This window comes from Candoia aspera, chromosome 10 (genome assembly GCF_035149785.1).
Source record: "Candoia aspera isolate rCanAsp1 chromosome 10, rCanAsp1.hap2, whole genome shotgun sequence".
Classification (NCBI taxonomy): Eukaryota; Metazoa; Chordata; class Lepidosauria; order Squamata; family Boidae; genus Candoia; species Candoia aspera.
In genome coordinates, this window is record NC_086162.1 from 17,418,404 (window position 1) to 17,432,624 (window position 14,221).

General features: G+C 43.6%; 1 protein-coding gene across 1 annotated transcript in view; it reads right to left on the bottom strand.

The window, feature by feature from the left end:
• Nucleotides 1-2,197: 2,197 nt before the first annotated feature.
• Nucleotides 2,198-14,221, bottom strand: part of NFKBID (NFKB inhibitor delta) — a 29,541-nt gene continuing 17,517 nt past the window's right edge. The window contains exons 3-13 of the mRNA XM_063312296.1: nt 11,810-11,913; nt 11,160-11,193; nt 9,660-9,958; nt 7,743-7,954; nt 6,369-6,474; nt 5,678-5,824; nt 5,131-5,182; nt 4,352-4,497; nt 3,956-4,072; nt 3,157-3,321; nt 2,198-3,054 (exon numbers count right to left, since the gene is read on the bottom strand). Of these exons, the coding sequence (XP_063168366.1) occupies nt 2,974-3,054; nt 3,157-3,321; nt 3,956-4,072; nt 4,352-4,497; nt 5,131-5,182; nt 5,678-5,824; nt 6,369-6,474; nt 7,743-7,954; nt 9,660-9,958; nt 11,160-11,193; nt 11,810-11,913 (1,463 nt within the window). The 3' untranslated portion in view covers nt 2,198-2,973. The remainder of the gene's footprint in view (nt 3,055-3,156; nt 3,322-3,955; nt 4,073-4,351; nt 4,498-5,130; nt 5,183-5,677; nt 5,825-6,368; nt 6,475-7,742; nt 7,955-9,659; nt 9,959-11,159; nt 11,194-11,809; nt 11,914-14,221) is intronic.

Consider the following 14,221-nt stretch of genomic DNA (forward strand, 5'->3'; position numbering starts at 1 on the left):
TCTTTTGATGGGTTCACACAATATGCCTATGCCTGGGTTAGCAAAACACAATTGCTGAGGTTACAAAAACACACTGTGCTCAGCAAATAATGGGTTATGTGACAGCCTTGTTCTGACTAACTGCTAACACAATGGCCAGATTCCCTCAACAAACTATCTAACCTCATATTAACTGAGTCTAGTGTGTTTGTCAAAGCAGCCAAGGATGAGCACTCCTGTCTTTTCTACTGTGATCAGATGCCTTGGGTTCTCCCCAGCTGTTACTTTGCATGACTGCTTGAACTGTTTTCATCTCAGCTGGGCTTAATAAAAAACACAACTTTAAGAATTCCTACCTATGCTTGAGTTTTTTCCCCCAACCTTCTTCTTGCCTTGTTTGGGTGTGTTGAGTTTTATATTCTAAGCCTCATGGCAAGGACTTTTCTACCACTCAGCTGCTTGCAGTGCCTTTTGGCTAAACAGCTAGGTTCAAAATGCAGCAAATCAATAAAATATAAATAAGCCAAAGGCATATCATACCTGGCTCCCTGATTTTGTACTGGGGATGGATAGGATACCATGAACCAGAGTCAAGTGAAGAGGGTAAAAAAAGGATGGTTCTTTATTAACGTTAGCAGACTTCTGCTCCAATAGCAAATGCCCTGTTGCAAAGCCTGCTTGACCTTTCCCCTGTTCAAATATCTAGCTTTGCAAGCTTTCATCATGTCGAACACAGAGGCACGCACATGAGCACAGCAGACCCCAAACAGACAGAGGGGTGAAAGCATAGACATCTATTCCTAACCATGACAATGTTAAAATGATGGAACATGCATCATGATGCAAGCTCTGCCCTCTTGAACCTGCATTGTGAGATCACATCTGGGGGGCAGAGTTTGCAATGCCACATCGTAATGAACATTTTACCCCTTGCCCTCCCCTTGCCCCTCTGAGAGATGCCTATGGGTGAAAATACCTTGTCTGCTTTTCATTTGTTGGCTATGTTCACACAATAGGCTTAACCTGGCTACTAAATTAACCCACATTTTGGGTTGGCATTTTTAGGCCTGGGTTCCTACAGTATACTAAGAGCTGAGCCCAGTTAAAACTAACCAAACTTTGTTTAAAAAGAGAGCCCTTGGGTTTGCAGTTGACCTGGTTGAGCTGCTTGTGTGAACACAGATTAGAAGGAAGAATTCCAGCAACACAATAAGGCCATAGAAGCAGCCCGTGTCAGGATCCTCCCTTTCTCCTGCATGCCTACAACAGCTCCAAGAGAGGCTGGATTAGTTCTGGCAACCAAACAAGGGGAAAGATGACTAATTCCTACTAGATGCCTGGAGACCAGGAACTGACTTGGGGAAGTGGGGGAGAGCAAAGGAAGAAGGGGAATAGTTTCCCCACGTTGTGGAGATACAGCTTCCGGAAATGGAAGGAAGCTAATGCAGTCTCAGAGAATTGCTCAAGACTGCTTCTTGGCCCACGTGGGGTTTTAAAGGAAGCCAGAGACCTGGCTACAGCTTTCTGGACACAGATGCTGTGAGAGGGTGCAATGCAGGCCAAAGCCTAAATAATAATCATTTCAGAAAGTAACATCCAAAGATATCCTGGCAGTTGTGAACACGCCCACCTTCCTTGAAGGTCTTAGGATGGTTCTGAACAACCAAGGATAGCAGTGCAACTGCCTTTACTCGCCTCTGGCTAATTTGAGGCATAATGAATAGCAGTGCCAGCAGATTCCTCTGTAAGAGGACTCTTCTGCCTTAAAAGGGCAACTTGTCATTAAAAGCAACTTCATCGCGATGATGTCCCCATCCCTGGGAAAAATCCTGGGAATTTCAATTTGCTGGGCATGCCAAGACTTCTGCTAGAAGTCCCAGACCTGCTCACAGAATAACGCTTCCTGGATTCAACACATTACATGAATCTGGACTGAATCCAATTTCATTTTGAATGAAATGCATATGGTAATGCATTTTGCAAATACCTATGCAGTGAAAAGAGACATTCCCCAGCAGTCATTTAGACAGTGACATACATGGTAGAATTGTTCCCTGCCTGAGTAGTTCTTAAGAACAGCAAAAAAACCCTCTTAGGATCCATTGTTGGCTGGATCCATTGTTGGCTTGTCTAAAGAGGGTTCAATCTTATATCTGCTACTGAGGAGTAAGCCCGACTGAATTCAGTGGAGCTTTTTTCCCTGAGTACTCATATATAGGATTGCATTGTCAGTTTTGCCTTAAATAATGATCAAGCTGGACCCACTTTATATGATCCAAGTATTCAAGTGAACCAATGTGGTTCAAGTAAAAAAAAAGTTCAGAGGTTCAACAAACCAATATGATTCAATAATAATAATAAAATAATAATAATAAAAACGATTCAAGTGTTCTACGAACCAATATGGTTCAAGTTAAAGTCCATTTCATAGAAATGATTAAAGTGCAGCAGAGAAGGAATAAGGAGGGTTCCTAATTATACAGAATGTCAAGAGGACCAAATTAGGAAGGTAGCTGAGTGCGAGAATTCAGATTGGCTTTCCTTCAAATATGCGGTGTGATGGACTCCAACTAGGAACAGCCCAGAGGGTGCCAGGTTGGAGAAGGCTGATCCAGATGCTCAGCCCTTTTCTTGCTGATGACATGGAACCTCATGAGATTGTGTGGTGTGCGTTTGCATCTGGGATCACTGCTTCCACTGTGGTGGAAGCAGTGATGATGGAGGAGATAAACCCAGCACTGATGGGACAAGGTTGCTGTGGGTCATCTCTGCAACTGACTCATGGCACCACCATCTACTAGGAGTAGATGCACCAAGATTCAGCCTGGTGTCCAAATTCTCATCCAATAATTTAAATTAAATATACCAAGCAGAAGACAAGGATTCCATGGGGGGTGGGGAGAACCAAAAGCAGAAGAAAGAAAGACATTCATGCTTCCTCACTCTTCAAGGGAGAGAAAGAGGCAGTTTGGTCTCCCTCTATCCAGGAGGATTCTACCATGAACAGCTGTCAGGTGAAGGATGGGGGTACACCAACCCAGGGCCTGAACGACGGCTCCGTAACAGAAGACGCAGCTAGAGAGAAGAGGAGACAAGAGTTTGTCAAAGCTGCACATTGGTCTTCAACCTTTTGCCTGTTCCCCAGCCCTACCTAGATCATTCAGAAGCCCAACTCACCTGCTCAGCTGCTGGTCCTGAAGTCAACAGGTGAACTGGCTGCTCATTCTCTGGGTTTCGGGCACTGGGATCGGCCCAGTGGTCTAGTAAGAGGCGGACAATTTGTTCTTGATAGGGGTGGCCGTGTAGACCAGCAGCCATGTGCAGAGCTGTATTGCCATGGGCCTGAGGATAGAGACACCCCTTGATCAGCCTGCATAAGAGGCAATGCTCAGCTTATCGTCTTCTTATCAAGAGAGGCAGATAGGGCAAGGTATCCATTGGAAAGGCATATGCCATGGGGCTTTGGTGATGGACCCGAATCTGGGTACCGGACCTTCTTTAGGTAGCCAGCCTCCCATCCCAATCTCAATTCCCTATACAAAATTAATGTTATGGCTCTTAAGGTATAGCAAGATGAGAAACTCATTCGTGCATCTCCAATAATACTGCCAAGCCACCCACGCAGTTCTCATCTGTTTGACTTCTGCACCACATGTTGTCGATACAGGGTTTTTTTCTTGCAGCTGAACAGGCAACTGGTCTTAAAAGGAGAAGTACCTTTTCCAAGACACCATGCCCTCAGCAATCAAACTGTGTGTGTGTGTGTGTGTGTGTGTATTTCTCCCCCAGTCAAATGCCATCCAGATATTCTTCATTTGCAGCTTCCAAGTTCTGTAGCATTGGCCTGTGCTGGCTGTAGCAGATGGCAGTTATAGTCCAAGACATAGGTTGGAAGCTATAGGAAAACACACACCCCCTTCTCTGCGCTCAAGCCTGGGCGGCAATGCTTGTGAATGGGGGAATCCAAGTTGTGTACCTTGATGTTTACAAAATTCTGACGTTCTTGTCCAGGCAGTTTGAGGAGGAACTGGACCAAAGGCAGGTTTGCGGCTTGAACAGCGAAATGCAGGATGGTTTTACTGCTCTTCAAGTCCTAGCAGAAAGAAGGGGAAAACAAGTGTTGGACAGCCAGGCAGTGGTGCGTCTAGGTAATTTTACAGTTTGGACAATGGTCTAAGGGGGTCCCTCCTTTAGATGGCACTGTGTACGACTTCAAAATGGGGGAAGTCAAACCTGTTGCATTGGCTTCCACCTTCTGACTCCATGTCTTTCCTTGTTGGTGCCACAGCAGCCAGATACCCTTCCTGGAGAGTTGGGAACCTTCTACCTTGACATCAGGGAATTGAACCCTTGACATAGTCTGCCCACCTACCTGGCTCTTGTAATCAGCTCCAAGTTGCAAAAGCCGTTGCACACAGAGTAGTAAGTTCTGCAGGTGGTGTTGGGACAATGGCTCCATGTTTTGTGTCTGGAAGGCACCATTGTGAGCAATGACGGCACAGTGCAAAGGAGTGAGGCCTGCCCAAATAATGCAGAAGGAGGAGTCAGACAGCATGCCTGCATTACATGTGTGTGTGCGTGCGCGTGCCTTTAAGTCAGTGTTGACTCCTGGCTACTGCCTGGATTAGTCCCTGCAGTTTTCTTGGCAAGGTTTTTCAGAAGTGGTTTCCCATTGCCTTCTTCCTGGGGCTGAGAGTGTGACTGGCCCAAGGTCACCCAACTGGCTGACTAGACTAGAACTCACAGTCTCCCGGTTTCTAGCCTGGCACCTTAGCCGCTACACCAAACTGGCCCTTATTACACGTAGTCCAGCTGAAAATCAAACATTTTTATCATTTTGATGTAATGGTTGGTTCCCAGAGAGCTAAGGATTCAGGAAGCCATTACATAGACAGCCAATTGCAAGCTTCTGAAGAAGAACTGCAACCTCATTGGATCACAGGAAGGCTGTTAGAAGGAAAATCAGAAAACTCTGTGCCCTAATGTCCAAGGGAAAACAAATGGCTCTAAATATGAAATGGTTTGGTTGCTGGAATTCTCGTAACCCTGACCTGTTCTCAATAAATCTTGCTAAAGAAAAAAAATGTAAGAATCATGCTCGGAAAGAATCACTTCTGGTTTCAGACTGTTGCCAACGAACCTGATGCTTACCTTCAAAATTTCTGGCTTCCACATTGACAGGAGCACCGGTCATCATGACAGCCTGGAAAAGAACCCGGGGTGGGGGGGAATAATAAACCCGATGTGTGTTTTGGAAGAGATTTATCTGAGTCATGAGATTTTCCATGCTGGCTCAGGATATCTAGGAACTATAGCCCCAATACGTCAGGAGGTCCTGCAGGTAGTGCTATGCAAAGCTTTGCTGGGGTGACTCAGTCTGAAGGATATTCAACCCAATCACCGTATCAAAATATACAAAGATATAGAAAGTAAAGCAGTGTGGTATTTTTACTAACCAGATTGGAACAGCCCTGCCAGTTTACTGCAGCCCCTTTGCTGGTCCACCAGTGGCCTTCTATGCATGTCGCTAAACTACATGTCTCAGCAAAATAGGAGGATTAGCAGACTGACCCCACTTCAGTGCTTCTCTGATGCTTTGCTCTAAGCACTGAGCCAGGTGGCTTTGCCTCTGCTCTAGAGGTGTATTGTGCCCACTTTGCCCAAGGCTGTTCTAGAGGGAACAGTATGCCAGACTCACCTCAATGACACTGGGAAGCCCATAGGTGGCACCAAGGTGCAACACAGTCTGCCCCTTTTGGTCCATGGCATTGACATCTGCTCCCAGCAAGATCAGGTCCTTCACAATTTTAGGTTGATTGGCTGCAGCCGCCACTAACAATGGAGTCTGGGCACAAAGAAGAAAAATAATTGAATTGAAACTGAATTTGACTGAGGGCACAGCCTTAACAGGCAGCTTATATGCAGCAATAGGTGGAAGGAACTACGTGCCACCATAAGTTTCCATAGCTCAGTATCAGTCTAGCTAGTATAGCCAACAGTTTGAAGGGAGCCCCAGGCACAGGGTCATTTGGGGGGATGACTGTTGCTTCTGGCTGCTGCCCCAATCAGCCTATCCTAGATCCAAAAGCTTTCAAAACTATGAATGTTGTAAGAAAAAAAATATGGAGATAAAAAAATATACAACTCTAAATTTTGCACACATGCCCAAATCTGCTTCCAAGTGGCTTTTTTTTCAGTTCTAATCTCAGGTTCTTGAAGGACAGGTGCTGATGCTTTCTTATTCCAGTATAGCATGGAGCAGCAGATGATGCAAGACAAGCCACAGGGGTGGTGGGAAGAGGCTTCTTTCTCACAACAGCAGCCCAAGATCCCCTTGGCAATCCCTGAGCAAGGGAAGAACCTCCGGCCAACCCATATACTGTACTCACCTTCCCCCTGTGTTCTTTGACATCCAGCTGTCCACAATCTCGGAGCATTTCAGCTGCAGCATATGCCAGTGGGCGGAGTCCTTGAGCCACAAAGAGATGGAGGAGCCTGGAGAAGAAGGGCTCAGAATGGTGAAAAGTCCACCAGACTGTTTGGATAGCCACTTCCCATGTGAACATCCTCACTTTTTTTTAAAGCACTCTGACTTCAGAAAGGTCTGTGCGTTTGCAACTGGTGCTGTGAATTCTCCCCCACCCCCAGGCTTTTACATCTTCCATCCTTTCCTTTGCAAACTTGCTGGCTGCATTTCTTATTTTATAATTTGAATTTTGAAGGCTTGCCAAGTTTCAGTCTATTTAAAGATAAAGGATCATAGGAAGGGAAAACAAGGAAGCCCTTGAATTCATAAAGCCAACCGTGCAAGTGGGGACACTGCTTACCTGATCGTAGGTCTCTCACGTATAGTAAGTAAGATATCTACTACATTTGTATTTACAGTATCATAATTAGCTCCTTGTGCAATACATACAGTGGTATCTAGAAGTGGTGGAAGCAAGGATGGTTTGCAAAGATAGAAAGCTATGGATTATAGTGAATGGTGTTGGAATAAATTAGATGTTGCTATATATCTTTTCCTTTCTTCTTCTCTCATGTCATTAATTGATTTTGCTTGCTATTTCTTACACCCGTGTTTCTCAACCTTGGCCACTTGAAGATCGGTGGACTTCAACTTCCAGAATCCCCCAGCCAGCACGAAGTCCACCCATCTTCAAGTGGCCAAGGTTGAGAAACATTGCCTTATGCCTTTTCTGGGTTGGTATAACATTGCTTACCTGAAATGGAATAGTACGAGGGATATGAAGACCCATTATTAGGGATTAGCATAGAGATATGCATATGTATGCAAAGGAATTATCACAAGGACATCCACAAAGATTTAACAGATAGAAATGCAAACTGTAAGTCTGCTGGCTTCCTTTGTCTTCTGGCAATACTATACTGACCACCCAATTGCCATGGTTTTTTCCAATCTGATTCACTCTAAGTGGCAAGAAAATGACAGTTGCCTCTGTTTAATCCTGTTCTATGCTGCAATCATGCAACTTTTCCCACTGTGATGCCTTCCAGATGTGATGTAACCATAATGCTTGGCATTTCTAGCCAGTAGAGTCTTTGACTTTCCGAGCTGGAAATTGCAGTCCTCACACATTTGGAGGGCACCAGGTTGGCAACAGATTCCAGTCCATTTCCCAGTTTGTTCCTATGCAGTCTGCTTTCCAAAACCTTTCCTTTCTTCATCTTTTTCCACCGCCATCTTTCAAAACAAAAAAACAATGATTTTTCTCAGTGGGATGGTGCTCCAGTTGTACACTTACATGTCGCCGTCTTCATCCTGCTGTAAAAGGTGAGATAACTCTATATTCTGGATCTGTGCCCGAGCTTGAGTCAGTTCCCCTGGATCTACATCCACAGATAAGTCTGGATAACTCCCAGGAAGGAGGAGACAGGCATTGTTTGGTTCCTGTTCCAGCCAGGTGTTCTCAGAGCTTGGATAAAGGTGGACAGCTTGGGCTTCAGTGGCAGCCTTCTGGGTGGAAATTAAAAAAGGAAAAGAGGTATTGCAGTGGAGCTGATCTGAAGATGGGATCTCCCTTCTCTACCTCTGATCATCATCCCTGCTAACTATTCCATCTTCACAAAACCGTGGCCCAAAGTTATTGAGATACTCAGTACAAGCCTACACAAAATAGCGACATGCTGCTGCATTAATGCCAGTAATAATGACCTCATCTCCCATCATTCTCACTCATGGTGAGAAACAATCATGCTGGTGGTTGTAGTTGTAGGAGAAATTTCTCCAGAGCGTTTTTCACTAATGAGAATCAGGCACATTCTTTCACTGAAGCACACATTGTTTATTATGGTACTGAAAGTAGCTGAGGCTAAAAAAGGGTGAGGATGCAACTATTTTGTAGAGATATGCAAATTAGAATATACATCTGATTGGATAGAACAAAGTAATTGATTGGATATGATTGGGGTACGACTAGCTATAGCAGCATCTTTTGTGTCAGTGAGGTCAGATGTGGGGTGGAGCCACAAAAGCAATGGTACACGGAGAGACAAAAAGGGCATTCCATGAACACAATTGCTTTCCAGAGAGTTACAGTTATGGGTCTTATCTTAAACTAGCCTTAGATCCCATAGCCTATGTCTGTTTCCAGTATCTTCTGGTTTTATCAACATCCCTTGGCCTTCTAAATCAGTGTTTCTCAACCTCAGCAACTTTGGTGGACTTCAACTCCCAGAATTCTCCAGCCAGCATGGAAACCAGGAATTCTGGGAGTTGGTCCACCCATCTTAAAGTTGCTGAGGTTGAGAAACACTGGTCTAAATGTTTTATGATCGATTCGACAGGATTATTTTTTCTCAAGTTCCTGGGAGGGTAATTAGGGAAGTGGGGGAGGGTATTTTGCTCAGTTTTACTTGTCCAAACTGGCACCATATTTTCTCCTACATAGTTTAGCCCATCTGGACCACACCTGGTTAGGCAAGATAAGCCCAGACTTATCTACTTTGCAAATACATCTGGGTGTTTTTTAAAATCATAACACACAGCTTTCTCATTGTACTTTCCAGAGACACATGTTGTCATGCGCTGTCTCTCTCTCTGAATAACACTCAGACACTGGTTTGCGAATCAGGCTCTGGTTTATTGCAGGGCAGGTACAGCGTCGGTAGAAAAAAGCTGAGAGTGACAGGAGCGCGCCGGTGCGGGGTTTAAATACCCCGCGCCGGTCAGCGCCCCCTCGCTCACGGTCACGTCGCTCCCCTTTGTCCAATACGTTGCCCTGCCGGTGGGTGAGGGTTTCCGGGATCGCCCATCATCAGGTTTCCCATTCCTCTGCTGATTGCTTTCAGCTGGGCGATCCCCGTTGTATTGCCGCTGATGGCTTGGGTGGCTCCGTGATCCGTTTAGCTATTGTTTGTTAGCCGTTAGTCGTTGTGGGTTGATGGCTACTTATCTTGTACCCCTTCACCTATTTCCTTGTCATTGTCATGTGTGCCATTGCGCTGATGACTTTAGCTCAACGGCACTCATGACACATGTGAGTTGTAGTTTGGAATGGCACCTGGCATGCTGTGAAGAGATCATATATGCACACAATTCTCAGGATTCTCACTGGAGAAACAAGTGGTTTTTAACAGCCCGCTTGAGACTGCAGTGCTGATCCATTCCTCAGTACTCCAGGGAGCTCATTCCACCCCACTTTCATCTCTTCTAATCTCACCTCATAATTTACTGCTGATGTTATCTTGGAAGGATACACTTCCTCAGGGCCTCCAGGACCTGATGCTCCATAAATATTGGTTTCCAAGGTAGAACAGGGGCTAATCACATCGTACTGGCTCCCCTGAGGCTGGAGCTGGTAATCAATGGCAGTGTCCACACAAGGGTAGTGAAAATCTGGAGAGAAGGCTCCTTGGCTTGAGGCATCCGGTGGCCAGCCAGGAAAGGCGGTAACTGGATACTGAGGAGATGTTGTCTGTCCTGGAGTAGATCCCCCCTTTTCTATTGTTCCATGGGGCTCTAAGAAGAGAGATTTGGGAAAGTAACAGCAAAGGTTGTTCAGATCAGTTGTTCCAATCAATGGACAAAGCTGATTTTTTGTATGGAGAAGCAGAAAATGCCCAGATCACTGTACTCAGGCCTAACCTAAATTTATGACCTTAGTATTTTTGATGGACAGTGGAGGATTCACAAACATGAGGCTTAGGCTGCAATAGTAAGTAAGTAAGTAAGTAAATAAATAAATAAAAATAAACAAACAATAGTCAGTTTAGTATTCAGAACTCTGGTAGCCACCAAAGACAGTCTTGTTATTGTCCCCCAATCTGAAAAATCCCCCCTCAGCAAAACATCCATCTCCACTAGGAGTTACAGGCGGCAACATCTGCCAAGGGCCCTTAATAGTCTAACCAGTTCTTCTTAAGAGGGCAGAGCTGTGTGCTTGATCTGAACATCTTCCATGCCAGATGTGTGGACTGCAACTCCCAGAGTTCCCCAGTCAGTGTGAGCATTACTGAAAATTCTGGTAGTTGGAGGGAACCCAAGCTGGACGGCATCCAGGTTTGGTAAGCCTTGCTGAAACAATGTCTGCCTTATTGTCCTAAAAGGCAGAAGAAGCCAACAAGGTTTCCTTGAAGCTCTCCAAGATCCTATTTCCTTAGCAGCAGAAGGCAGTGGCAATGCAATTTTGAGCACTGAGTAATAGTTTTGTAACAGTAAGGACCAGAAATTTGGTAAGATGATAGATAGATAGATAGATAGATAGATAGATAGATAGATAGATAGATAGATAGATAGGAGTTAAATATGAAACTGCTTGGAAGTTTATTAGGTGACCTAAACCAAAATATATTATTTTTGCTGCAATTTAAGTGGAGAGTCTTAAATAACTCAAATGCTTCCCATAATCTGTTAACCTCCAGATCAGTGTTTCTCAACCTTGGTGACTTTAAGATGTATGGACTTCAACTTCCAGAATTCCCCAGCCAGCATGCTAGCTGGGGAATTTTGGGAGTTGAAGTCCACACATCTTAAAGTTGCCAAGATTGTGATACACTGCTCCAGATGCATTGGAAAGTCTCTGCTACATTGGAATTGCTGGAGCTGTAAGATACCAGCTAGAGAGTACCATGTTTAGAAAAGCTGATGGAAAACTAACTTCAAAAGAGCATTTGCGACTGAGGTAAAGCAATTACATTTCCAGATATCTGAATCCACTCACCTGGCCAGTTGGCTTCTAAAGTTCCTGAAGGGATCTGAAATGGGAAAAGAAAAAGAGAGAAAGGAATGAATAAGGCAGTAAGGGCAGGTTGGAGCAGCCATCCCTGTTCAAATTTCATCTGGCGGGGTCCAGGAAGTGGGCCTTCTCCGCAGTAGCTCCCGCCCTGTGGAACATGCTGCCCCCGGAGGTGAGATTGGCCCCATCACTCCTGGCCTTTCAGCGGAGTCTGAAGACCTGGTTCTCCCGCCTTGCTTGGGGTGGAGAGTGGAATAGATCTACATGGGGATGGTTGCTATAGACCACTCCTCCCACACTTGGACTGTTTTAGATTCTTTACCACTTGGATTTTTTTTATTTTTACCTCTATTTATATTATTTTTTACTGTATTTTACTCTTTGTATTTATGGTGATGGTTTTAATCGATTGTTGTAAACTGCCCAGAGTCCTCCAACGGGAGGAGATGGGCAGGGATAAATTAGATAAATAAAATAAAAAAATAAAAAAATAGATGCATCTGAGGAACATGAAGAACCCTGCCCCCAAATGGTTCAGGGATCCCACAAAGAACCTAGAGCTGAGTTGCACTTCACAGAAGTGTGGGCTATATGCACGACTATGGATGTCCACCTATATTCAGCAGATGACTCACCAGTGTTCCTGTGCTGTGGCTCAGAGCAGCTTGCTGTTGTCGTCTTTGCTCCAGTAACTTCCTCACAGTCTGAGGTGCTAAGCTGGTGCGTGGCCCCTTGCAGCCTGCAAATAGAGTGACTTGGGCTATTAGAATTAAAGGACTGGCAGGCTATTGGCCCTTTGGGGCTCATCCATAGTTTTCCCTTGAAGTGTGTGCTATAGCCTTCTGGGCAACTACACCAATATCAGATGTCTGTCTGGGAGTAGCCTTGGGGCAAAATTTCCCTGCAAACAAGCTTGCCAGGGGAAAGCCTTGATAGCAATTCTTCACTCTGCAAGATGTTTGAAAAAGAAGCTTCTATTTAGAGCGGTATTTACAAAATCAACAGCAGAACCCCGCTAATGTGGCCTTTGTACCATCTTTGAAGAGGCTGATTTCTGCAGCCTCTGGAAAAAAAAACTGGCATGCATTCATCCCTCCCTCCCAACCACCACCACCACCTTTCTACCCTCCCTTATCCAAAGACTCTGGGAAGTTGGCATCTTAAGCAACTTAATAACACAATCTCTTAAGACAGCCACCAACCAATATCAATTAAAGATAATGAAAGTAAACTGACACTAAAAGTCATAAAACTACATTGACTTTAAATTACACTAAAATTATCAACAGCCCAGCAAAATAACATTTTAGACCTTAAACACATGGCAGGAAAGAACTTCTCGGCTGCCTTCCTCAAAGCAAGCAATGTGGGGGCCTCCTTAACCTTACATGGGCCAAGCTCCAGGGTTCCCACCCAGAAGGCCCTCTTCTGGGCTCCAAAGGGATCTGAGCACTCTTTCTGAGGCTGATAGCACAATATAAGCAGTTTGTTAGGAGAGAACAGTTATATAGTAAACCAGGGCCTTCCCCATAAAGGGCTTTATGAGTTATAACCAGCACTTTATATGTTAGGTAGAAACTGATTGGCAACCAACACCATGCCTTGCACTACAGGTCTCTTACTCACCAGCAAGGGGGCTGCTGCATTTGCACAATTATTTTGTCTAATCTTTCTCCCAAATAACCCACATCTCTTTATTTCATGGCTTCAGTCATCATCCCTGTGGATTCTTGAGCCTAGGAAGATAATCTCTGTTACTAGTTCAACTTCTGCTCTGCCTGGTTGCATTGGGTTGATATTGTCTATTGACATAATCTTAGGGTTTTTTTTAATACTGAGCACCAGACTTCCTTTTGCACACTCTTCGTTCATCTTCAGCAAAAGATTCTTTTTTTTTATTGAAAATTTTAACAACAATAGTAAGAACGAAAACAAACTAAAAAGATTAGACCATAAGTTAGAGACAATGGACAAAATAATAAAAGCAGATATCCAAGAAGTAAGAGAAAGAGTGGAGAAATTAGAATGGGAAAAGGACACTGAATTAGACTGTTTGACTGTGTTAGAGTTAAAAGAAAAAGAATACTGTATTAGGCTTAGAGGAGTACCAGAAAATAAAGAGCCAGAAATTAGAGAAACAGTGATTCAAATGCTTGCCAATTTAATTGACTGGGATGAAGAAAAATTAGAAGAAAATATATATAAACTCAAAATATGCAAAGGTTCATAGGAAACCAAGAGACATAATAATTGAATTTGCAAGAAAGAGGACAAAAGAATTGATAATACAGGCCTCTTATGATAAAAAAATTAACACTGAAGGAGAGGAAATCATGATACTGAAGGACATACCACTGAAAATACTTAAAAAGAGAAGAGAATACTTTTTTCTTACTGATGTCTTAAAAAGAAATAAAATTCCCTTCAGATGGGAAATTCTGGAGGGAGTTAATGTTATGTTTAAACAATGAAGATACAAATTGAATACTATCTCAAAAGCGCAGGAATTTCTTAAAAAACATAAGAAAGATCTGGAAACAGATGCAGAGGGGAGTGACAGATTTAAAAGTAAAGAAAGTAAAGGAAAGTGTCTAGATTCTGAAGACCCCAGTGCAGAAGAATTAGCTTCTAGCTCTAAAGAGTTTACAATACTTCTCTCAAAGGAATGAACTAAAATGCCTCTCCTGGAACATAAATGGAGTCAACTCCCCAGTTAAAAGGAAAAAAGTTTTTCATTATTTATATAAATTGAAACAAGATATTATATGTCTTCAGGAAATGCACATTGCTAAAAAAGATGATAAATATTTGATAAACAAGAAATTAGGAAATGAATTTATAGCAGCAAGTGAAAAAAAAAACAAATTGAATTGTAATATATGCAAAGTCTCATTTAAACTCTAAATTGATAAGTGCCAACAAAAATGGAAGATATATAATAATAGAAGTGGAACTGCCAAGCCTTAAAGTATTAGTGGTTGGAGTATATGCCCCGAATGATAATCAGAAATTTTTTTATCAAAATTTACTTAATGTACTTTCTGAAC